At 38.7% G+C, this 27615-nt stretch overlaps 1 protein-coding gene across 1 annotated transcript in view; it reads right to left on the reverse strand.

The window, feature by feature from the left end:
* The window catches only part of LOC126481600 (uncharacterized), a 40586-nt gene extending 19125 nt beyond the window's left edge, over positions 1-21461 (reverse strand). The window contains exon 1 of the mRNA XM_050105466.1: positions 20746-21461. Within this exon, the coding sequence (XP_049961423.1) occupies positions 20746-21093 (348 nt within the window). The 5' untranslated portion in view covers positions 21094-21461. The remainder of the gene's footprint in view (positions 1-20745) is intronic.
* Between the last annotated feature and the right edge of the window lie 6154 nt (positions 21462-27615).

A 27615-nucleotide genomic window follows, 5' to 3' on the forward strand; every position in this document is an offset into this window, starting at 1 on the left:
CATTTTCGTGGCTCCAACATCTCTGGGCTGAAGTCACGTGAATGTTGGCAAAACATGGTTGTTTCGTGTTGCGCTTATGGCTGTACTCAGCGTTTTGTCGGGGGAAATGGTATTACATTTCACGTTTAAGTGTTTCTATGATAGTGCAGATGCGTTTATTGAAATCTGCTGAAGTGACTTTTATATGTTTTTTACACTTGAAATAGAGTAACACGTAAATTAAAGTGTTGAAAGTGATGCCTGTAAATTCCGATGCATATTAAATTTTGGAAAGTATCTGTGATAATTTGTTTACAGAAGTAAGTATAACTGTTTCTCGTTCCTACTCATAATTCCCTAAGGATGAAAACCGAAGGCAGTTTTGTATACAGGCCCTGAAACGGAAAAACTTTAAGCCAGCTGCACATACGTGCCTTTGCTCAAAGCACTTCGAGGGGAAGTGTTTTGATAGGTTAGTTATTATTTACAATGTATATTTATAATTTATATTTGCAGTGTCTGTCATTTTTAAACCTGATGTTTTTATAGGGCTAAGACTGGAGGGAACTGTCTAAGTAGTGATGCTATCCCGACACTTTTTGATTTTCCGGAGCATATGAAATCAGGGAGGACTAAGCTCCGTAAATCACACACTAGAAGGCGTTCGTTAGATGATGCCTCGTCTTCTGAAGTCCGTGCTTCCAATGCCTGTAAGTCTGAATGCTGTTAGAATGTGTGTGGTGAAACTTCCTGGCAGATTAAAACTGTGTGCCGGACCGAGACTCGAACTCGGGACCTATGCCTTTCGCGGGCAAGTGCTCTACCAGCGCGACTCACGACCCATCCTTGCAGCTTTACTTCTGCCAGTACCTAGTCTCCTAACTTCCAAACTTTGCAGAAGCAGGAGAGCTTCTGCAAAGTTTGGAAGGTAGGAGACGAGGTACTGGCAGAAGTAAAGCTGTGAGGACGGGTCGTGAGTCGTGCTCAATCGGAATGCCGGCACGTTAGCTCCAGCGTGTTCGGTCAGAGGGCTGCGTGCTCCCTGTGATAAAAAAACTGAGTGAAGGAATCAACGATCAACTTGAGCGGATGTCTTGTGACGTCCGCCCAGACGAAACGCAACGAACTACATCGCACAAAATGAAAAAAAATAGTCGATAGAGCATTTGCCCACGAAAAGCGAAGGTCCAGGGTACGAGTCTCGGTCCGGCACACAGTTTTTATCTGCCAGGAAGTGTCTTATCAGCGCACACTCCGCTGCAGAGTGAAAATCTCATTCTGGAATGTGTGTGATAACTGTGAGTCAGTAAAATATTGTATTAGAACAGAACTGTAGCATGTTACGTTAAGTGCCATTTCGGACATGCTTCGCCCACAAATTATACCTCAAAATATGTATTTTTGTTTTGTTTTCAGTGAAGTTATGCGATATGGAAACGAACACCCCGAAAAACAAAAGTTTCAGGTATGTTGAGGCCTTTTCGAATAGCGAATTGTGTACTCCTGGCATAGCAGAAAAAGTGGTAGATGTGACAAGATGGCAGATTAGCATCAAAGCTAGAAAGTTAAAGAACTTGCAGCAGTCATCTCGTGGGATGAAGGAGAAATTCTTGTCTTTGAAGTATTTGATAAATAATCTTGAAAATAATCGTGTTATAAATGAATCCCTGGCTAATTTACTAAAGGCAAGTATATTTACAATGCCTGTCATTTTTAAAATGTATGATTGATTGCAGGTTGATCTACTTATGCTTAAATGGTTTTAGCTTTTTGCTATCAGATGCTGCCACCTGGTACTTCAGAGTTGCTCCAACGAGTCAGTTAAGGCAGTAAAGGTTGTTGTTGTTGTGGTCTTCAGTCCTGAGACTGGTTTGATGCAGCTCTCCATGTGGCAGTAAAGGTAAAGAAGCAAATATGTATCCAGCAGCTCTTCGGACCTTTGCTCTAACACTAAATTTTTACGGTAGCAAGGCATACAGCTATGTAAGGAAAAAATTTAAAACATCACTGCCACATCCACGAACATCAAGAAAGTGGTACAGCGTTGTTGGTGGGGATCCTGGTTTCAGTAAAGAAGCAGCAATAGCGCTTAGAATAAAGAGTCAGGAACTCATTAGCAAAGCTAAGAAATTGCTTTGTGCCATGTCATTTGATGAGATTGCCATAAGGAAGCATGTTGAATTTCGTGGAAATAAGTTTATTGGTTACATAGATTATGGTACAGATCTTGACAATGACAATCTCCCTGTTGCAAATGAGGCATTAACATTCATGTTGACTGCTGTTAATAGTTCATGGAAAATTCCAATTGGCTAGTTTATAGTCAATGGCCTAGGTGCTGTTGAAAAATCAAACCTTCTTAAGGAGGCATTGAAATTTACATATGATGATGGAGTAGAAGTAATTTCTGTTACTTTTGATGGTGCTCACATAAACACTGCAATGGTAGACAAACTAGGGGCCTCTCTTTCAACGTGCAGAATGGCATCTTTTTTTAAACACCCTCTCTCAATCATATTCCTTGATCCATGTCACATATTCAAGTTAACATGCAATACATTAGCTGGTAAAGGTGTCATTTTTGATGGAAATAGAAATCCAATAAAATGGGATTATGTATTAAAATTACAAAAAGTGGAGAAACTTCTGGCTGCTACAAAAGTAAGACACAAAACATGCTGAGTGGTATCGTCATAAAACGAATGTAAGGATTGCTGTGCTAACATTTAGTGGTAGTGTAGCTAATGCTCTAGAATTCCTTGACAAAGATTTGCAGCGAGCTGACTTTAAAGGCTGTGAATATACAGTTAAATTTATAAGGACAATGAACAACCTTTTTGATTGTTTCAATAGTAGGAATCTCCTGTCCAAAGGGTATAAATCGCCTCTGTCAATGCAGACAGCTGGCCATATTTTACCATTTCTTGATGAAGTGGAAAAATATATTCAGGAGCTGAGACTCGAGGCTAATGGGCCATCTATTTTGTATACTAACAGAAAGATTGGTTTCCTTGGCTTTCTTGTATGTATACAGAGCCTAAGAAAATTATATGTTTCTCTCATAAACAGCTCTCAACCAAAACTAAATTTCTTGCTTACATATAAACTGCTACAGGGCCACATAGAGACATTTTTCAGATCAATCAGAAGATATGGTGGTGATAACAACAATCCCACAGCAGCTCAATTCAAAGCAGCCTACAAACGATTGCTTATCCATCAGCAGGTAAGAGGGTCAGAATTTGGATCTACTTTGGATACTGCAGATTGTTCCATTCTCAGTGTATCTTCTGGACTGGATGTGGCGCAATCTAACCCATTTAAATCAGTTATCAATTGTAATTCAGAAAAGTTAGGCCTAGATGTTGCATCAGTCTCTCATGATCACTCATACAGCATTCATGCTGTATCATTTGAACAGCTGTCAAGTTATGTTTGGAATATTGTTGCATACATAACAGGATTCATTGTGCGTAAATTGACTAAGACAGTATAAGGTGTAGAATGTGCAAATTTCTTACATGGGGCAGTGGACAGTGACATTGGACTAATCAGAAGAAAGAATGTGGGAGGTTTAGTTACGCCTTCTGCTGACATTATTAAAATTTGCAAAGCAGCAGAGCAAGCTTATCGGTTGCAACAGGCGAAGGGAATGTTGCAAAAGCAAAATGTTATGCTTGTTCTTGTTTCATGTGCTATGGCAGATGTTGATTGTAGTGTTTTTCAATCCATCAAAGAACATATTATGGACTTTGAGATCACAGAAATGCTCTAATTAAATAAATTTTATTTGAGTATTTAAAATTAGAAATCACCATTTTGCAAAGACTGTGACAGACACATTCCAGAAAGGTTGTGTGAGGAGTTTATACACAAAAACTGTGTTGTTTAAGGGATATTAAATATACTATACCTGATCCCTATTACATTAGAGGTAATAATTGGCAGGATGATGATGTTTATTATTATTAATGTTTGAACCTTAATGTCTACACAAAGTACAGACAGAGGTATCTGGAGTTCATAGCCTTTCTAAGTGCCCATGCTGCATCCACAAAGCCTTTTTCAATATATGTTTGGACTTTACTTCTGTTTTCAGACCAACTGGATTAATTTGTTTTATGTAAACCTAGATATTCTTTTTCTCTAAACACAATATATATTTATGTACTGTCTTTTTTTATTTTTTGTTTCTTCTAGATCTGTATGTTGTGTTGTTAATTTGCTCGGGCCCTTGTATTTCTACTACATTTATTCTCTTGTCAGTGTCTTCTATATCTTTTTATCTGTTAAAAATTGTTCTGCCCTCTTAAAATATGGGCTTAAGAAATAAATCTGTTGGAAAATATTGTGTTGTAAGAAAGGAAATGTGAAATAAAATTTTGTAAGAAATAGAACAATGTTGTGAAATAAATTATTGAGTTAATTTTTTCTGAATATCTATTTTTTCCCAAGAGCTGATAGTTTTCTTTAAATACTTGCAGCAACTGAGAAAAAAGTTTCATAAATTTAAAATGAGAAAAGCACTTGAAAGATCAACATGTATTTCTTTTCTTGTTATCTATAGATACTCAAACCCCCAAAAGTTGTTTTGCATAAAAGTTTAAACCAGTTTCTTGATTCTTAGTCAACTGTCGTTGGTGCAATGGATAGTGTTCACTTCAGTAAAATGTGTCTGCTATAGATACTTAATAGCCACCAGGTAGTAAGCATTTGTCAGATGAGATTGTAATACAAAATTCAGTAGGCTCTGAGTGAAGCATGTACAGGTACATATATTTCAGTCATATGCAACAGCTTTCAAAATTTGCTACAGAACTTAGTGAAAATGTGAGATTGTGCATGGTGTTGGCAGTGCATGTTTGTAAATATCATTGGAGTGTCAAGCACAAAAGTATTTCTATTACCTTAGTTGTTACTGCAATGGATAGTGTTCACCTCTGGCAAAATACATCCACTACAGACACCAGGTACTAAGGATTTGTCACATGAGCTTGCACTAAAAAATTCAGAATGCTGTTTGAGTGAAGCACGTACAGATATGTATATTTCATTCATATGCAACAGTTTACAAAATTTGGTACAAAACTTCATGAAAATGTAACATTGCGCATGACATTGGCAGTTTATGAACTCTGCAGAAAACAGACCTCACTTTTCAGTGTAAGAAAAACTTTTCCTATCTTAAAAGGTAAGCCTAAAATTTCTGTTAAAAAAGTGAGTTTTTAAGATCTAGGTTGACTAATTGTCTTCTGCTGCATTTGTAATAAGCTATTCAAATTGTTCACAGACTGCAATGACAAACATTAATACGTAATTAAAGGGGAGTTTCATTTAATTTATGCTCACATGATTATTATGCAGAGGCAAGGAAAAATTTTCTAATGATACCACACAGTGTCAAAAGCAGATCACTGTACAGGCATTATTTTTCTAAACTATTCTTATTGTACTGAGAGACTGCCAAATGTAAGCAGACCGTTTTTGTTTTGGCAGATGAGCTCTAACCTGTTTGTGCCCTGGAAAATAGCTCTTAATCTGGATGAGGGTCACTACAGTTTTGCGATATTAGGTGTGGAAAGTGTCCCTTAGATAGTTTTCTTAAAAAACTATATACTGTCACAGTTCATTGTGGGAATTATTTTGCAGTTTGTTTCCCTACAGAATGACTATCTTAAGACAGAAGTTGACAACAGTGTTTTAACCTTGAAAAGAGTTTCCTTGATATTGTTTTCATCAACTGTGAAGAAATACCTGTAAAAAATTAAAATCATTGCATAGTCTCTTGGAACTTTTAATTTATGGCCTGCCCTAGTTTAATTGAGAGCTGTAACGACCGTTTCAGTTGAAATTTTATAGGTGTTTCTTGAATCATAATTGACAGTTTTTGCTACAGTGCACAATATTCACTTTGGTATATGCATTATTCATTTTGAGGCACTTAATAGCTCACAGGTACCAAGGATTTGTATATACAAGTGAGATTATAATAAGGTAAGAGCACCCGTAGTCAGCACATGAAGAGAATTTTTTTCTACCTTCTAATAATATTAAGTAAATGTCGCTCCAAAATTATTTTCTGAAACTTCAAAGTCTCACTTTTCATCTAAAATATCATTTTTTTAAACTGATAGTTTAAACTTTTGTAAAAATCGTGGGAACTGAACCTTTGAAGTGCACCTAAAATTGATACTCTAAAATGGACCTGCTCCTAAAGTCGACAATTTTGGCACCTATAGTTGACATAATTCCCATATCCCATTTGCTATTATAAGTGACTAGAGCTCAAAACGTAGCGAATCCAATGTTTAAAGTTTCGACACGAGCCCACTCTTAATTTTAACGACATTTTACTTTAATTGATAGTTTATAGTAATTTCGTCCCGCTGCCCACCAGAGTGGTGTTCATTGTATTTGTTGGATTTTATAAATGGTACTGTGAACAAACCCAGGTCAAATGTAGTTCTGGCATAATTCTTGGCAAATAAAAAAGTAATTTTAGTTGGAAGCGTTTGGTAGTCAATTGAGAAATTTGGGTAAAATACGATACAAACATAGGATGGCAGACAGCTGATTTGAAATCCCATCATGTTTTGCCAACAGTAGCGTGGTTTATGTTGGAGCCACACCAGCCCTATAGCTTCTGCACAGCAAGGCCAGTCTACTAGTATCTATGGTCGAAGGCTTCAACCCAACCAAAAAGTTATTGTTGTGAGAAAGATGATGGAAAAACGATATGAAAGTAAAGGGATTCACGTAACCTATAAAAATCTTCTAGAATTGAGTGGCGAATCTATGATAAGATTAACTGAGGGTGAAGTAAAGAATAAAATACAATTGCAGTACAACCAAATAACAAGAGATGTAAAATCCAAGAATTAGGTCAACAAACAAGTTTATAAAGCATTTTCATTTCAGTATGAAAAATGAATTGTTCTCGAAAATTATAGCATGATACCATATGACTACTTACAAATTAAATTTTATATACATTTTATTCAATATAAATCGAAGCAAGACTAATATGTTTAAAAAGATTGGCTAGCTACAGATAGATGTTCTATATACAGTTATGGGCTCTGAATATTTGTGTATGCACAAAGGACAAAAAATCTGTTTGAAGTCAATAATGCATTCAAAATTATTTTCCAAACAGATAGAAAATGGGATTTTCACCTTTTTAAAGAATGTAATGTTAAATCGACATATAAAAGAAAGAAAAAACTTTTGAACACTAAAAAAATTACTGCATTCGAAATCGAAATAAAATGGTAAATGGGTACATTACAGTTTTCAATACTGTTGATGAAAGACAGCATAAAATTTAAAGTCATCCAATTTGGATGGGTTACTCGAAAAATTTTTCCCTCATTCAACAGTTTTATCTTTTAACTCCGCCAAATTGGAGGAGTTTGACTAATCTCTCAAATATCGAACATTTCCCAACAGTCAAACCTTTTCCACAATGGATCTGATATGTCACCTAAAATACTGAGCGTTTTCAGGTGGACAAATATTTTACCGTCCTAAAGATACATAACTGTTTTTTCTGATTATAGATATTTGATTAACTAGCAAGCAAAAATCCAACATTTATATTCAGTTAACTAGCAAGCAAAAATCCAGATATTTATAATCGATCAACTAGCAAGCGAAAATCCAGATATTTATAATCGATCAACTAGCAAGCAAAAATCCAAATGCTTATATTCAGTCTGAACATCGATACAGTCCTGGGAAAATAGTATACAGGCACACTACACGCAATTGCAGTTGTTTTTTTATATTCTAATTAGGCGGATGAATGAAGTGGAACTGTGACTGCAGTCAAAGTGACCATATACTATTCACACACACGAATTACTCTGGGGGGAGATTTCTGACATTATTTTGTTGTAAACACACATAACACAGTTACGTTTTTTTGCGTGTTGGTTTTAGCAGGAGTACCCATACTCTCTTTCCACTGAGCTGGAGGCATAGTCAGGGATGGGGGCAATGGTGGGGGTGGCAGCATCAGTGGGTGGTGAGAGCAGGGGGGATAGTGCCAGTGGTGACAGAGCTTATGTATGTGGATCTACCTTTTGGAATGCTGTGGTATTCTCCACCTCCAATAATGTGAGTTGCAAGTCATATGCATTTGACACCATAAAAACATTTGGATGCAGTGTAAAGTGGTATAATTCTAGAATTGAAAGAGATGAAACATATTGATTGCAAACTGAAGTTACTATGGATGCATTCATGAGAATTTTGCTGATAGAATATAAAAAGGGACTCTATGGACAACATGGGTGACATAATTTTTCTGCACTTGATTTAGATTAGCTCCTAATGCTATTGCTTGGAGTTTGTCATTGCAAAACAATGTACAATTAGCTGACACCAAGAATGAAGAGGGCTCTTTCGATCATCACAGCCACCTACCTGTTAAAGGTGAACATTAGCACAAAACATGGGATTTATGAAATACAGCAGAATGACTTCATCAAAGCTAGTATGAAATTTGTAGACAAGTGGTATATTTACCATGTATGTATACAATAAAGTATTACTTAAAACAGACAAGTAGAGTCAGATCTCTATGGGTCCATTTCTAACAACCATGAAACATAATGCCATCTAAGCACCATAAGAGCAAGACTATTGAGATAAACTATCACCTCATATAGATACTGAATAACACATTATCATCACAATGCAATAAAAAACAGCCTGAAAGAAAAAAATAGAAGTTGCTACTGATCAATATCAATCCCATCTGTAACTTTAATGTGTGTGTTAATGATCTAGCTTAAATCTTTCCCTAAGAACAGAACAACTTCGTTAACAATCTACTGTGACAATCTTAGGCAAGTGGTGTATCTACTGTATGTGTTACCCCTTAATGTATCTTAGCACAGCTTAATTAAGGCAAGTGAGCCTGACCTCTATGGGCCCAAAAATTGTTGGACCATTATACAGCGAAAATCCTTTATGACACTTTGATGTTGATCAGATTACTGGAAAGCATTTGAGTAGTAGCGCACGAGGACTAGCCTAAAAAGAAGGAGAAAATGTGGAGACACAAAAGGAAAAGCAGAAAAGAATCCTTAACTAAGCATTAAAACTCCAAAAACACAACAGTAAACAGCGCACATCAATATAATCAGCAGGAAGCAAATATACACATACAAGGTCACAATGTTACTCATACGTTTATAGACAACGTCAGTATAAAGAAAATTACTAGAATATCTCGTCTAACACAATCTGAGGGTAAAAGGCGACAGACGAGCTTTACTTTGGTGGCCTGTGAATGCACTCAAAAAGGGCAGTGCGAAGGTACCTACACACTTGAATTGAAGGAAAACGCTCACTGTAGCACTGCACTAGTTGGACAGAATCACTCGCTGCTGAGTCTAAGATATCAGGAGTTGTAATGAGCTCCAACTATCGTATTTGTTGCGAGGCTGGCAAAGTTCAGTTTCACTGGCATGCTCCCCTTTGAGTCCAAAATGGCTCAGTTCAACCATTACAGTCCAAGTAATCCAGTCCTGGCTACCTAATTGTTGCTCCCTTAATCTCATTTTCTGTGACACTAACGCGCCACGGACACAGGTGTACTACACCATGTCCATACACGTTAGTAGGACTATTGTCCTCATCATTGATAACTGACGACTCGAAATATTACCATACTATTTCCTGCACAGTTAGTTTGTAAACACAGACGAGGAAAACAGCAAAGATTCTTTACTGAATGCGACCTTAATACTGGTTGAAAGTCAATCAACGCACAGTCATCACAGGAATTGGGGTCTCAATTAGCCTCTCAAAAGCACTTTGTCCCTCAAGCGATTATGTCTGTCACCAGATTGTCTTTAGACATGAAAGCAACTGTCATTATTTTACCTCAGCTACACTAAGATTCGTGTAGCTTAGTCAATTCTCCAAGCTTCAACAAATAGAAAAGGTTAAAATCAATTATTATTATAGTTCATCTACAAAACATGTACATAGAGCACAAACTCATCACTACAAAGTGTCTGTTTTGGAGCTGCACAGTCAGAAGAGGCTGCACTGTTGCACTGAACTGGTTCACTGTGCATTAGAATTCATCAAGACTTCAAAAAGGTCAACGTTCCTAATAAGAGCGGTGCTGCCTTCACTACTCTCGTTGCGAAAGTTCAATGTTGAATGGCACAGCACTTTACCATCAATGATAGAGGCAGAGGATAATTAATTCTGATTCATCTTCACTCAAAAGCTTTAAAATATTACGAATTGTCACTAGACTATATCCGAGATGCACGAATTCCTCACTGCAGGGCGTCCCCTTTTTTGTGCAACACAATCAGAAGAACGTATGTCTGTGTCGAATTGTTCATGGGGCTTCAACTACTCCGTCTAAAGCAAGGTGCCACACTAATGAATTGGCAGGGTGTGATATATTTGCAGCATCCTGCATCTGCCCAGTCTCACTTTCACTGTCAGGAGCTCCTCGTCATTGGTCAGACTCTTGAATATGCACCAGGGGAGCTTTCACCACTGTGTCATGCATGGCGTCAAGCTGTGCATGTGGCGGCCACTGACTCTGTAGTGTTTACACTGGCAGCAGCTTAGCTGACAGATAACGTGAGTGTAACCACTGACCACAAGGGTGTTGAACAGGGAGCACGCCCTCCACCAAGGCTCCGTCAGGCCAGCATTACCACAGATGTGTTGTCGGGAGCCAGCTATGGAAGAGGAGGGGAGGCAGAGAGTCACGCGCCCTCTCTGGCGTGACCATTCCTCTCGCCATGTCATCTCTGGTGCCTCTGAACTCGCGGCCTACGACCCCAATCCACAGTGCCTTCCTCCAGCAACATGTAACGACGTCCAAGAACTACATAGTAACTCGCTCAATAGTTACCCCACTGCAGGTGCACTGACCTATGAAAAGAGCTTCACACTATGGAGGAAAACGGAGGCAAAGCTACAATGATCACAATCAAAGGAGTTACAAACATCAGTTGACATGGAGAAATGGTGCTGTGTGACTTTACACATAATGTAGCCCAGCTCCTTTAATAGTTTACAACTATTTAATTTAAGAAAACAAAAGGGAGCACTTAATAGCTGACCTTAGTGTATGGACGCTAACACGTTACAAAAGTGTCCTGGCCCAACAGGACCTTGGAATCGTAAGTTATTGAATAAATGAACATGCATTTCGCCCTTCACAGGCCATGATTAGAGCACATTAATTAATTAAGATTACAAACAAAGGATTTACAAACCTCCATTTAGATGGTGCAGAAGGCTGTCTGACATCACATGTAGTGTAGCTCATTTAATAGTTTACAGTTCTCTAATATAAGAAAAAGAATGGAATCCTTAACAGCTAATCTTACTGCATGGGCACTACAACTTTACAAAAATGACCTCGCACAACAGGATCTTGGAATCGCAAATTATTGAACAAATGAGTACACATTTCGTCCTTTACAGGCCAGAATTCGAGTACATTAATAAGCATGAAGAATTTTAGTACAAGGTAAGTGAGTAAGGGCTGATGTCACAAGGGCATATTAGGATGGGACCACACTGCAATAGTACCATCACCAATAGGTACCCGAATCATTAATCGCATTAGATGCAACATGCAATTATAACCTGTAACACTTGATGTGGTGGTTGTAAATTTCTATGAGACCGAACTGCTCAGATGATCGGTCAAACGTCTTATGTCAAAGCAGCAGAGCACTTTTAGGCACTAGACATAATAAATGCATAGAACAATTAGGGCATCATACTCCTAGTTAATCACCCCACTTTTGTTCTCACGTTATCGTTCTCTGATACAAGGCTGTCTCTCCAGGTTTCTCTAAGGACTGCTGCTGACACTGGCCTCTGCAAGACATATGTGATCTATCCATCCATAATCTTAATCTCATAGTTACTGCGGTTTTGACAGATCTGACGTCATCCCACTCATTTGACTCTGTTTAGGCTTCTGAAACACACACAAAAGATCACTCAGGCGAAAAGGAACGACATACGCTCTGTTTCCATTGACTAATAAAGCTGACAAGTAATGTACTGCGTCTGCTCTCCTGAAATATCCTTATGGCATAGGTTCCAATTCATCATTTTTCTTCTGGAAAAAACTAATTCATTAATTAATCATTAGCACGGCCTGCCCATATACGAGTCTGGTCACACAAATAAATTGTGCACAGTATGACATCCCGCATCCGGTCATCCTGATTTAGGTTTTCCGTGATTTCCCTAAATCGCTCCAGGCAAATGCTGGGCTGGTTCCTTTGAAAGGACACGGCCGACTCCCTTCCCTGATCCGACGAGACCGATGACCTCGCAGTTTGGTCTCTTCCCACAAAACAACCTAACCCACAGTATGACAAAGAAAACTACACTATGCTCCTTTGCTATTGCCTGTGCAACCCTGACTCATTAGACTTTCTCTCCAACTCCTGACTCCCGCTCTTCCATTAAAAGAGGGACCCATTGTTGTTGTTGTGGTCTTCAGTCCTGAGACTAGTTTGATGCAGCTCTCCATGCTACTCTATCCTGTGCAAGCTTCTTCATCTCCCAGTACTTACTGCAACCTACATCCTTCTGAATCTGCTTAGTGTATTCATCTCTTGGTCTCCCTCTGCGATTTTTACCCTCCACGCTGCCCTCCAATGCTAAATTTGTGATCCCTTGATGACTCACAACATGTCCTACCAACCAGTCCCTTCTTCTTGTCAAGTTGTGCTACAAACTCCTCTTCTCCCCAATTCTATTCAATACCTCCTCATTAGTTATGTGATCTACCCATCTAATCTTCAGCATTCTTCTGTAGCACCATATTTCGAAAGCTTCTATTCTCTTCTTGTCCAAACCATTTATCGTCCATGTTTCACTTCCATACATGGCTACACTCCATACAAATACTTTCAGAAACGACTTCCTGACACTTAAATCTATACTCGATGTTAACAAATTTCTCTTCTTCGGAAATTCTTTCCTTGCCATTGCCAGTCTACATTTTATATCCTCTCTACTTCGACCATCATCAGTTATTTCGCTCCCAAAATGGCAAAACTCCTTTACTACTTTAAGTTTCTCGTTTCCTAATCTAATTCCCTCAGCATCACCCAACTTAATTCGACTACATTCCATTATCCTCGTTTTGCTTTTGTTGATGTTCATCTTATATCCTCCTTTCAATTCACTGTCCATTCCATTCAACTGCTCTTCCAAGTCCTTTGCTGTCTCTGACAGAATTACAATGTCATCGGCGAACCTCAAAGTTTTTATTTCTTCTCCATGGATTTTAATAGCTACTCCGAATTTTTCTTTTGTTTCCTTTACTGTTGCTCAATATACAGATGAATAACATCGGGGAGAGGCTACAACCCTGTCTCACTCCCTTCCCAACCACTGCTTCCCTTTCATACCCCTCGACTCTTATAACTGCCATCTGCTTTCTGTACAAATTGTAAATGGCCTTTCACTCCCTGTATTTTACCCCTGCCACCTTTAGAATTTGAAAGAGAATATTCCAGTCAATAATGTCAAAAGCTTTCTCTAAGTCTACAAATGCTAGAAACGTAGGTTTGCCTTTCCTTAATCTTTCTTCTAAGATAAGTCATAATACCCATAGCAGAAACTAATTCTGTACAGTACTGGCGACCTACAAGATCGAGAAAGATCATAAACATGAGGATCCACTATATCACTAAACAGCCCAATTACTGTTATTATACTAAACACGCTACCGAGCATTTGTCCAGTTCATACCTCCTTGAAATGCTTTGGGTTTGTTATTTGGCGCATACCGCGCTATCTTATTGTTCTTATGAGTTTCGAGCTTCACCACATTTGGGTGGGCAATTTTTCGAGCCCTGTATGGGCCACAGGATATACTGAATAACTTCTTGCAGAGATTTTTATGCTTCTGAGACAATCGATGGGCTTTGATTAGTATCTTTCGCCCGATTTCGAGTACCGAAAGTGAGGCCACTACGAGAACGTTCACACTTAATGTCAGTTTATGACACACAAAACCTATCAGAACCTGTTCTGAAGCTGTCACAGTCTTTCCTCCTATTGCACCATGAATCTTCGTCCTCTGAAGAAGCAATATTGGTTACACTTTTCTTTCATACACGTTTCAAAAACGCTCCTATTCATCAATGACACATGACTCCCGATATGAAGAATACACTGGGGACTTATATTTCTAATACTTACATTTTATGACAGGGTATGAAATACAACGAATGCTCTCTGGCTCCAGCAACAGATCTTCCCTAATGCCTTGGTTGCCTACGTACAAAACTAAGGGCCTTTCTAGTTGCAGACTAGAAGTGCTCGAACTGGTCTCTTCCAGTAAAATGTGGGCCTGGTTATCTCCCTCTTCGCGTGGCACGTTACGCCGTCGGTCTGGGCGTCTGATCACGACACTACAGTCCATCGGTGTGCTATTGGCGCGTTACTTCATTCCACATCCATCCTCGTTGTCGATTAAAGCCGTTGTGGGGTGCCCAATGATGCCCGTGTGTGCCGCGGTTCTGGCGCTGGACATTTGTACTTGGCGACAGTTGGGCTTGCAATCGGGATTCGTATTAAGGCCGATTCCCACTACAAGACGGCAGCGCGGTGAGCTGCAAGCGTTCTCCGCGTTGACGTGGCGGCTCGCGGAATTTAGGTTCCCATCTGGAAGTGGCTGACGCTAGTGGTAGCCAATGTCAGACTGCCACTGAGGTATAGGGCGGGACCCACTGAAACACCAGGTGCGTTTGATTAACTACACCATGAACCTACGTAAAGGAAAGACGAAGTTCGGTGAAGACATGCCAATTTTTATTTTATTTACATGTACGCTTTCACATATTTCATTATTCATGTTTTCTTATTTCACCATAAACAGATTTCATGACTACTGTTCATGATTGCTGACTATCTCATTTAGAAAACCGATCGCCCCAGAACAGTAACTTATTGTTTCTTTCAAAACAGCTTTTAGTATTGCAAATTGCGGTAGCTACTATAATGATAGTACATTACCTGTTATCTGATAGCCATTTATTTATAACTGAAAATGTCTGGCAGTTGATCATCATTATTTGCTATGTTAAGATCATGTATTTTAAACACTCTATGAGTGTTGCCTATTGAAAATACCAATGAAATAGTATCACAACGCACAGTTGCATCTCTAAAGTACCATTACCATTATTATTACCAAGACGGACATAACGCTATCACTCACACACAGTGATACAAGTTTACATGCCTACCTACACCACAGGTGATGAACAGATTGAAACACTGTATGATAAAAGAGATAATTCAGATAGTTAAGCGAGACAAAAATTTAAAATGTGATAAGAGACTGGAATTCGGTAGCAGGTATAGGTAGAGAAAATAGTAAGAAAACATAGCTTTGATGGAAGGGATGAAAGGAGAAGCCTCCTGATAGAATGCTGCACAGAGCATAATGTAGTCATCAACAACACACTGCTTAAGAATCATGAGGGAATAATATAAGAGGCGTTCAAAAAGAAACGAACCAGAGGCATAATTACAGAAGCCAGTACCTGTGTATTAGAAGTATTGACCCTGGCTGTTGAGATACAAGGTGGTGAATGGCTGTTTCATGAAATTCCCGAGGCTACGATATTTACCAGTTCCACATGTACAGCTGGACGTCATCGTCCGAGGTGAATCGTTTGCCCCTCAGAGCCTTTTTAAGGTGAAGAAAAATGGGATAATCTCAGGGAGAGGGGTCCAGACTGTATGGAGGGTGGCCGAGAACTTCCCATTTGAATTTCTGCTGGAGTGCCGTGGCTATGTTGGCCGTATGAGGCTTTGCATTGCCGTGGAGTGGAATGACCCCCACAGGTGAGATTGCCAGGTCGTTTTTATTTGATCGTTTTGCAAAGGGTGGTCAAGAATTGTGAGTAAAGCTGGCATTCTCTGTTGACTCGTGTTGCAGGAAGTGAATCAGAAGGAGACCATCTTGGTCAAAAAAGAACATCAGCATAACCATTCCTGCACTTGTGTGGATGTCCTTGGCTTTTTTGGGTGGTGGTGACCCTGGATACTTTGTCGTTTTGATTCTGGTTTGAAGTGATGACACCATGACTCTTCTCCAGCCACCACCCCTGCCAGGAACGCATTCCCTTCCTGAGCATAGCACTGCAGATGAGCAAGACTGTGGGCCATTCGCCATGCTTCCTGGTGTGGTTGAAGACTGTGGGGAAACCACTGGGCACACACTTTGCACATATGCAGTCGTTCCTTCATGATGGTGTAAACACTTCCGATGCTCAGTCCTACCACAGCAGCTATGGGTTTCCCTGTCACTCGATGGTCCTGGGTAATGTGTGCATCCACCAGCTCGACAATATCATTGGTAATGCAGTGTGGTGCTCCAGACCGTGCATCATGGGCTAAGGACACCCTTCCTTCCCTGAAGCGCTTGTGCCACGCCTTGACCCTTTCAAGGGACATGCAGTGTTCGCCATACACTTGTGACATTCATCGATGAATGTCCATACCTCCTACTCCTTCAGTTGTCAGAAAACCTCTTTACTCTTCTGTTGACGCCTCCATGTCTCTGTTAGCAATGTGATTGGCAGCTTTGGACAATTGATGCATGCTGCTGTTAGCTCTATATAGTTACATGACGTGGACGCGTGCCCTCTGGCCACGGGCTGTGAACTTCCACACTCTGGTCGGAAACACACTTCGTTACACACGCCACGATATTACCCTCCTGTCACCGGTTTACGCATTCCAGACTCCAGCTCGATTCTTTTGGAACGCCCTTTATACATATTTGGAACAGAGTTTTCGAAACAAGTTTTAAATTGGAAGACAATTCATGGTTCAGACGCAGGCCGACAATAATTTATTGGTTACGAACTCTAGTGTACAACTAAAGGGACAGAAAAGGGTAGCAAATTGAGGAGATGGAATCTGAATAAGTTAGGACTCAGAGGATTTCGATAATCTTAAAGGTACCATAAGGCAACTACTGACTGAAACGGAGGGTGGAATCCACTACAATACGAAAGGATATCTTTGATAGAAGAAGTGGCGAATATGGAAGAGGATGTAAATGGGAAAAAGGTACAGTAGAAATACTTGTATAAAACGTGATACATTGAATTTAATTGACAACAGGGGAAAATATGGAAATGCAGTGAATATATATTGGGCCATGGGTAACAGAGGTGTCTAAAAATGACGTTGACAGAGAGTCTGAAATCGCAAGAGCGATTTTGATCTTGGGAAACATAAGTGCCGACATTAAATAAGAAAGAAAACTTCGCTCAAAGGAGAAGCAACTGTCAAGAACTCATTTGGAAAGCCAGAACTAAGCAAATAAGAGAAGGCTAGAAAGTGGAAGGAATATGTAGAGAGGAGAGGGGGAGGGGCTATACAAACTAACATGAGCACAAATGTTAGATTCCTGTGAAATGGCTGAACATGCAAGGTAGTATTCATCCTATCACATAGCTAAATAGACAGACTGAAGAAAGGCAAACCTGTGTTTATAGCATTTGCATGTTTAGAGAAAGGTTTTGAGAATCTTGGCTGAGAGACATTCTTTGAGGCTCTGGAGATACCAGCGATAAAACGCAGGGACAAAAGATTATCTACAACTTTTACAGAAACCAAAGTACAATTCTAAGACTTCAGTGACTTGAAATGGAAGCTGTAATTGAGAAGGCAGAAGTAGAGACGGTATAAAATGCAGCAGTCAATAGCAAGAAAAGCGTTTCTGAAAAAGAAAATTTGTTCACATCGAACATAAATTTTAATGGTTGGGTACTATTTTACAAAGGTGTTTGTGTGGAGTGTAGCCTTTTATGTAAGTGAAACGTGAACGATGAACAGTCCTGTCAAGAAGATAGTGGACGCTTTCAAAACGTGATGATAAAGAAAAATGCTGAAGATTAGATACAAAGGTTGTTTAACTAAAGAAGAGGTACTGAATTACACAGAGGAAGAAGAGGAAACTATGGCACAACTTGTCTAAAAGAGGGGTTGTTGACAGGACATATTATGAGGTATCAAGGAATCGTCAGCTTAGTAATGGAGGCTAAATTATAGAGAGAAACTAAGGCTTGCCAACGGTAAGCAGATTAGAATGGATGTAGGATGCAGTAGTTACATAGAGAAGAAGAGGCCACAAAGGATAGACTACTGTGGAGCACTGCATCAACACAGAGACTAAATGTATTTCTTGTTAATGCAGCCCAACAACAAAAAACATCACCTTTCATTACATAGGCCAGTTGCGTATTTATTGCCAGAATATTTGTTTAACATATCCCCTAGAACATATAGTTGTGATGTATTTGTGTATGCATCTTATTACTCTCTGCAAACTGGGAAAAGTTAAAACTTGAATGCCATTTTCTTATGGCGACTGTCAGCAAATGATAAAGTTGTATTACTGTTTTGGCCACTCTTCTATTTGTAGCATTTTCCACAAGATTTGTATTCCTTCATGAAACAATAATGGTTATGTATTATCCATGACTTCGAATGCACTGGCAGTTCTCAAACTATGTAGAAGTCATCGGTCATAATGTAGTTCTACAGATGCTGGATAAAATATCAATTTGGCACAGAAAGGGATGAATTATGCTGCTACAAAAATTTTTGGTCATTTGCCAAATAGTATTAATAGTCTGACAGATAGCCAACCAACATTTAAAAGCAAATTAAAAGAATTTCTGAATGACAACTCCTTCTACTCGGTAGATGAATTCTTAAATATGAGGTAGTAACAGTAAAAAAAAAAAAATTGTGTAAAGAAAATTTATGTTAAAGTGACACGTTCCACATCATTACAAGATGTCATATTCATATCTGTGGAACAAGGATTAATGTATGTATGTATACATGTATGCTGTTTTTTGTGTTGTGGAAGCATTTCCGCTGGCTTCAAATACCATTCTTGGGAACATTCTAGGATACACCAACGTCATATGAAACTATTTTTAATTATTGTTTGTGTCGAGGAAAGCAGGTTAACCAAAAAATAATACACCATTTTTACAACAAAATATGGAATCGGCAAATGGATTATAACGCCTAAAGTGGTAGCTGTGAAACCAATTATTATGACTGGTCCTTCATAACTATTTGCAAGACTGGGATTAGTGAGATTGTGGACACTGAAGACGATTCACATAAAGTTATATTTGGTACTTTATGCCAAGATGTTTGACACAATGATTCGATCAGGGATGCAAAATCTTACAGTAAAAGGAATCGACTTATCAAAGGCTATAAATCCTGCCCATAAAGACTGTTTTAGCGATGCTGGAAAGACTAACTGCAAACGGGTATTGTTACATGTAATTATAAAGTATTCTAAACGTTGCAAATAAACAAAATGTCTTGGCATCAGAAAAGTACAGTGGGTAGAATGTGACTGATTAATAGGTGGAATTTATTTGTATGTTGCTAGGCATGTGTACTGTTTTGTAAAGAAATGGACTGAAAGATTTAGATACTGCAAGTTGTTTCTTTAAATATATGTTTGTGCCAGGCTTATTTATTGTTAACTAGGTCTCTGGATTGTGTGTGAAACAGCTTAGCAAGCGTAGAAGATCAATATTTACTTGGTTTCACTAGCTACCCCTTGTATAAATAAGGTACTTGGACTATTAAAAGCCAAATACAGGACGGAAAGGTAACCTATGAATCTTGAAGATTCGAAAGGGAAAGGTAAACTTCGGAGCTGGTCAAACTAGAAAACAACGGTTCTCGTGCTGTAAGCAGCTGAGCACAGTAACTGAACATTTATTGCTTTACTTAGTTACGTAGGCATACAGAAAATTCATACTTCCTTTTTCTTAAAACATTAAAACCACTAATTCTTAAAACATTAAAATCAAGTAAATTTTTTTGGAATATAAGATCATTCGAAATATTTAATGGTGACCCCTTTCTTTAAACATTGAAACCAATAACATCAAAAAATTAAAATCATCCAGGGTATTCTTTCTAAGTCACATTAGTGCACATAACTGGTCATAGGGATACTGACATTTGAATGACTTAATGCCAGTTCAACCAGTCCAGTTGTCAGGAAACTGATGTTACAGTAGTCACAGAAGAACCAATAACAAATTTATCTGAATTCACTGATGCATAATATGCACTTATGCAGCTTCACATAAATCATCCTTTCATCGGTATCAGACACACCAGTACATGGCTCACTTTACTACAATCCCAAGCTAAGGACAACTCTGTAAATGACATATTATCATTAACAGTCTTATTCAACTTTACATTCATCCTGCCCCTTGAGCATAGAGTAATTTGGAACAATAGAGTTAAACTTTGATGGGACTGGCTGACAGTTTCGTAATCACAGAAATTAATTAACTCCCTTACATGCAAATTTCGGCCAATGGCCCCTGAAAATATGTATCCACAATCACAAAATACCCTGAAGCTCTAGAAAATCATGCACGTAATTCAACATATTTTTCACGCACTAGAAAGTCTACAACAAAAAGACATCCCATTAGACACACATACATGGAAATATGCAGAACACTGCCAGAGTAAAATTTCGTGACACTACAGTCAATAATAAAGCCAACTCGCTCTCTGGTGCAACATCCAATGTCATGTGTCCTAGAAGAAATAGGAAAAATTATCCAAAGACTTGCTAACCAAAAACAGTTTAATTTACACGATGAACCTACACACGACTAATGACCCAGTTGAAATTCCAAGCTGAATGCCGATACTCACCAAAATCAGTAGGAGTGCGAGGCACGAAGTCCAATGTGACGCGTTCCCCGCCATCCGCCGACTAAATAGCAATCTCCAGGCCACTGACCCTTCACTTGGACGGCGCTTTAGCACTTCCTGCGCTTGCAGTGCACAACTAGCTTGCGCCCATCTCTCGCTACACGGCTTACTCTGCCCTCTGTCGTCCAGTCCATCATTCACGACGGGCTCACATGATGTGTGCTTAAAACTGCTACCCACGCCTGACATTTCCGATCGGAGAACAGTTTTCTTTTCGTAACGGCGCCCTGACGCCAGGAATCGATATGGTCGCATGTATGTATCGCAGAAGTACGAACCGAAAATCATTCGACCGTATCAGTATTGAGGAAGAGATGACTATTGCATACAAATTTGCACTAGACTAAATCTAACCTAGGGTGTCCATTCGTCCCGTTTTTCCCGTGACAGTCCCGTTTTTTACCAAAATGTCCCGCTGTCCCGAAAGTCTTTTTGGGGACGCTCAAATGTCCCGTTTTTTTATGATTCTGCCTGGCTAGAGTATTTTACGCTACTGGTTGTTTCACTTGCTATTAACTGCGCAATTATTTACGCTAGGAAGGGTGTGATGTCTTTCAGCATACCCCAAACATGTACCGAACTGTCAAAAATCGCAGGTAATTTTAAACACACTATAGGTTACGAATATCAACGAAGATCCTTCTCTTCTAAATCGATCCACTGAATCCGTCCTTTCGGTCCAGAGATACTCTACACCACTGATACTTGCTCTCTGGTTTTCGGCACCACACTGTTAATGTTTTGCACAGTGCAATCACTATTTCATTATGCCAAAACGAAAGTGTAATTTTAACACCAATATAAAAAGCGAGTTTCCTTTTATCACTGGTAGTGGAGAAACTGTAGAATGTACGTTGTGCAGATCAAAATTTCCTATTGGTCATGGTGGAATGCCTGACATTGTGAATTACATTAAGACGAAGAAACATCACATGAGTGGTCAAACGAAAAGAGCAAATAAATGCGTGAGTGACTACTATGTAAATTTAAAATCAGTAACAGAAAGGGATAGGCAGTTGGCAGCACAAGAAGCTACGTTTCTATACCACAGTGCAATGCATAACGATAGCTTTAAGTCAATGGACTATACTACAGCAGTTGTTAAAAAACTGTTCAATCCTAAATTCACATGTGGACACACAAAATGTAATGCAATCATTTCAAATGTTATTGCACTGTATGCAGCTGAGCAGGTTTTAAATGAACTGAAAAGTGCTCGATTCATTTCTGTAATGATTGATACATCGAATCATCTGGATTTGAAGTTGGTTCCTCTCCTTATCAGGTATTTTCACCCTGAAAATTGCATCACAATGAAAGTGCTCGAATTGGTCAATTTAGCTGGAGAAACTTCAGAATTGTGCGCTGGAGGTTTTAAAGAAATATGATCTTCAGGGAAAGGTGATTGCAGTTTCTGCAGACAACACTAACACCAATTTTGGTGGTAAGCAGAGGAAAGAAAAAAAAAACATTTCTTCTATAAACTGCAACAGAACACAGTGAATAATAGAGTAGGTGTTGGCTGTCCAGCACATGTGGAGCACAATTCCTTACAAACCGGCTCAGATTGCCTACCCATCGACTGCCAATTAATTGTAAACAAAATCTACCAGCATTTCCACACATATACAGTAAGGGTTGAATCTCTGAAGTCAATCGGTAAGTTTACTGAAACTGAATACAGAACTGTACTTGGGCACAGCAAGACAAGGTGGCTATCTCTGCTATCAGCATTGGAAAGAATTGTAGAGATATTTCCTGCTTTGAAATCATATTTCATTTCCCTTGATAAGTGTCCTGTTATCCTTAAATAATTCTGTGATAACCCTGCGTCTATTGTTCTTCTACATTTTCTTGTTAGCTAGCTAAAATCTTTCTCCACAACAGTTAAATGTATTGAGAAACAAGAAATCACAATAGTGGAAGTTTATCAAGAAATAAACAAATTATTGGGCAAATTACAACGAAGAAAATCTGAAAGGTTTCTCACATCCTTTGTACATGACACACTAAGAAAGCTGGAAGAAGAGGGTAAATTACTGTAGAACAATTTCATATTCATGCTGACTTCTTCGATGACTCTTGCATTGAGTATATTAAAGAATGGTGTGTACCATTTCTCACACCTTTTAAAGCATTCGACGGGGTTAATACTGAAAAGGAGCAGCTACAGTGTAAGGATATTCAGGACTGTTGTGTTTTTGTTAAAAGTATTGTACTAAATTTTCCTGTTGATGAAGCCGAACTGTTCGATGAATTTTCATGTGAACAGAACTTCATAAAAAGTGAAGAAGGAGACAAAGAAAGTGTTAGTGGAACGTGGTGTAAAATATTTGCTTATTTCAAAAGTAAAAACATTAACATGAAAAACATGATTTATTTGGTGGAGTTTTGTCTGGCAATTCCTGGGTCAAATGCTGCTGTGGAGCGTGTGTTTTTGTTAGTGAACTCTTTGTGGTCAGATGAAAAACAACAAACAAGAATGAAAGTTGAAACGGTGAGGGCCTTGCTCATTGTCAAAACACACTTTAATGGTGTATCGCGTACTGGCTTTTATGACACAATTTCAAACGAAAATGCACTACTTGATAAAGTACATAAAAGTGAAAAGTATGGTAATAGTGTGGCAGAATAATGGTAAAGTGATCTGGGATCATCTGAGTGCACATTGTAAAGGTAAACTTGTATGTGTATTAAATTTAGTCAATACACTATTTATGTCCAGTTTTTTTTCTTCATTGTCCCAGGTTTTTCTCTAATTTATTTTAAATGTTCCCTTTTTCAATGAAAATGAAATGAACACCCTAATATAACCTCAAACAAACCGGTTTTTCGTGGCATGGGATGGCAGTTCTTAACACTGCGTTCCTTGTAGTAATTCTGGGTGCAATTTGACGTAGCAAATGAAAAAAAAAAAACTGGTGCATCGACTTCCTAAAACATAAAGCTCTGCCTCGAGCTTCTTGTATAGTGTGCGAAATTTCCCTTCTATACCACTTAATCACAGTTTTCGGGCCCCACTCTTTTGTGTGTTGATTTGCATACACGCTACCCCTGCAAGCTGTAAACCATTTGAGTCCAGTACATGTTAGTTTCGCACATACCGGTATGTGAACTCCACCATCGACGTACATGGGTTACAGCGTTGCGTGTTTGCTGTGCGGACTTAGCCTGCAAAAACAGTTGGAAACCATCTTGCGAAGATCGCAATCCACGCACTTGGCGTGATGGACGGTGAAAACACCTTGACGCGACGGTTCTGTGGCGTGACGGTGTTGTAACGGCGGGTGTGAATTGGCCTTTATTGTAAATAATTTACAAATTAAGCATGAAACGTGCTTCTGTTATAATTTGCAGTATGTCCTTTCAAGGTAACAGAGCACTGAGATTTTGTCAGCATTATCATTAAATGTCATTTAAAAGCGCGTCAACGATATAAGCCTTTAAGAGAGACATTGATAAGCCCTTCACACAACTAAATGCTTGCGCAATTGATAACTTCGTGGTTGCTGGACTCAAAAGATAAATTCATATTTCGCCATATGTAAAAAATTTTTCACGTAAGTATTGTTAACGCATTGTGGGACATTCTCATGAATGTAATGTTCTGCCATATTCGATATTATTTACATTCTGTCTGATTTGAGAACGAAGGCTGAAATAAATATTTAGCGATTTCATAGTGTATGGTTAGGCAGGGACGTCAGAGGACAGCTTAAAATGCTGCGACTGAATCGAGGAGCAATAAAATACATATTCTTCCTCGTCACAAAGTCGATAATCGATATTCCGCATGATATCAAGACGAGGTCACGTTTGCAGCAAGTGCTGTAAAAGAGTGTTACCCTGTATATTTTCCTTGTCAATGGAATGAATATCGAAGTAGTCATGGAACATTTGCAGTGTCTCACGAAAAAGAAAATTATAAAAATGGAGCCTTTGAAGATGTAAAGCAACAAATCCACTACTACAATAAGTGTTACTGAGCTTGTCGAAAATAGGTTGACTTCCGATGTCATGTCAATGAAAAAACTTTGTTCCTTAGACCGTTTGACCTTGACGGCTTGTCTTCTTTTTTTTCTGTTGATGGCCTATGTAAATGCCTCAATTTGAAATGCATTGTGGAATGCCGTGCATTTCCATTCCGTCTAGTTTAAACGGATCTTTAAACGACATTGATGGCGATGAAAAATATTATTTTAATTAAACTATGTTGTTTGCCTTTACACGTGTACTGGGCCCATAACCTGATGAAAAATATTATTTTAAAGGCAAGAAAACATTTTATTAACTTTATAATTACACCCTGGAGACGAAAAAAAAAAACACATTTACTGAAAAAAAACACAGAAGTTACACAAAAGCAAAGAATAAAGATATTGTCAGCAGAGCAACACATAAACAAAGACCTCAAGGATTTTTTCTTTTTCTTTTAACAGATGGTACGTAAAGGAGCCTTCACACGTACAATAACATTTTCAAACTGTCAATATGTCGACCAACTGATTTCACGTGTTAGCACCTTCTCAGTAATAGAAATACTAACGACCAGTATTGGAGGCCTTCAAAATATTCTCAATATTGTCAATACAAACTGAATGTGTGAGATCATCTATTGACAGTCTGACTCTATTTTCCACTATCTCGTTAAAAGAACTTCATCAAGCAGTCACGTGGGGTTAGTGTGCACTGTTTATGTTTTTAATTCACCTTTGTGCATATCATACCTCAAATACAATTTTCCAAGTAGTGTTTAAAAACAAAACAATTTTAATTAACCTGTTGTTGTTGTGGTCTTCAGTCCTGAGACTGGTTTGATGCAGCTCTCCATGCCACTCTATCCTTTCCAAGCTTCTTCATCTCCCAGTACTTACTGCAACCTACATCCTTCTGAATCTGCTTAGTGTATTCATCTCTTGGTCTCCCTCTACGATTTTTACCCTCTACACTGCCCTCCAATGCTAAATTTGTGATCGCTCGATGCCTCAGAACATGCTCTACCAACCGGTCCCTTCTTCTTGTCAAGTTGTGCCACAAACTCCTCTTCTCCCCTATTCTATTCAGTGCCTCCTCATTAGTTACGTTGTTAAAAGAAAAGAAAAAATTCCTTGACATCTATATTTATGTGCTGCTCCAAGACTCTGCTGTCAATATGTTTATTCTTGGCTTGTATGTAACTTCTGTGTTTTTGTTTCAGTAAATGTGGGTTTTTTTCGTATCCAGAGTGTAATTATTAATTGGAATTTGCGCAGCTGAATACGTATTAAGGAGAAAAAAAGGACATTTTACTAATAACTATATTTGAACATTCAAGAACAAAAAAATTTACAGCAAACACAACAGAATAATTAGAGCACACAAAGAGTGTTAGACAATGCCAAAGAGGTCTATTTTACACAGTGCAATTCGCGCCATCACACACGAAATATATTGTTCACACAATTCCAACACCCCTCCTTGAACTTACATTTTGTTTGTTGCTTCCACAAGATAAACCAAATAATCCCACAATCTTCTCAAACTTCTCCCTTTCCAAGGGTTTGGTCAGAAGGTTAGCTAGCATGTCTTATGTGCGCAGATAGTCCACGGCAATGTTCTGTCGCTCTATGTGGTCCCGAATGAAATGGTGCCGTATATCAATATGCTTTGTCCTAGCACTAGTAACATCATTTTTAGCTAGGTTTATGGCTCTCTTGTTGTCACAGAAGATGGTTGTAGGTTCCTCAATTAAACTGGGTTCTATTTCACTTATTAATGTTCGTAGCCATAATGCTTCCTGTGTGGTGTAAGACAGTGGCATATACTCGGCCTCCATGGTGCTCAATGCAACAGTTTTTTGCTTTTGACAGGACCATGGTGTGAGGCTCCCCATTAATTTAAAACAGCAGCCAGTGGTGGAGTATCTGTCTCCCAAATCACTCCCCCAGTCCGCATCACTATACCCCTCTAGTTTTGCGTAACCATCTCTATGGTATTTTAACTCATAGTTTGAGGTTCCTCTTAGGTATCGGAGTATCCTCTTTGCAGCTTTCCAGTGCTTTTCCTTTGGGTCTCTGCAATATCTGCTCACTGCATTGGTGGCAAAAACAATGTCGGGTCGTGACGTTTGAGACAAATATAACAGACTCCCTACTGCTTCTAAATAAGGAACATTCTTGTCACATTCCACATCAGTCTCATTTACACTTAACTTCACTCCTACTTCCATTGGAGTACTTATGGGTTTGCAATCACTCATGCCAAATTTCTTTAATATTTTATCCGTGTATGATGATTGACTTATGCTCAATTCTTGTCTTTCTTCATCCTTAGTAATCTGCATACCTAAATAACGTTTGACTTCTCCCAAATCATGCACCTTAAACTTGGTTTGCAGCTGTTTCTTGAAAATTCTCATTTGGCCTTCACTTTCAGTCAGGATAAAGAAATCGTCCACCCATATCGCCATTATTATTATTTCTTCTTTTCTCCCTTTATAGTAAATGCTGGGATCTGCCTTGGATTGCTTCATATTCATATTTATTAGAGCTTCGTGTAGACATCGATTCCAGCAACGTCCACTTTGTTTAAGTCCATAAATACTTTTCCTCAAACGCCAAATCTTTTTACTTTCTGATCTGGTTTTTATGGTTTCCCTTGGTGAAATGATATATATCTCCTCCTCCAATTTCCTATTTAAATATGCCGTTTTAACATCCATATGATTAATTATTAAATTTCGTGTTACTGCCAAGGCTAAAAGATATCTCAATGATGCATACTTGACTAGAGGTGAAAAAGTTTCTTCGTAATCTACCCCTTGTTTTTGTG

This window comes from Schistocerca serialis, chromosome 5 (assembly GCF_023864345.2).
Source record: "Schistocerca serialis cubense isolate TAMUIC-IGC-003099 chromosome 5, iqSchSeri2.2, whole genome shotgun sequence".
Classification (NCBI taxonomy): domain Eukaryota; kingdom Metazoa; phylum Arthropoda; class Insecta; order Orthoptera; family Acrididae; genus Schistocerca; species Schistocerca serialis.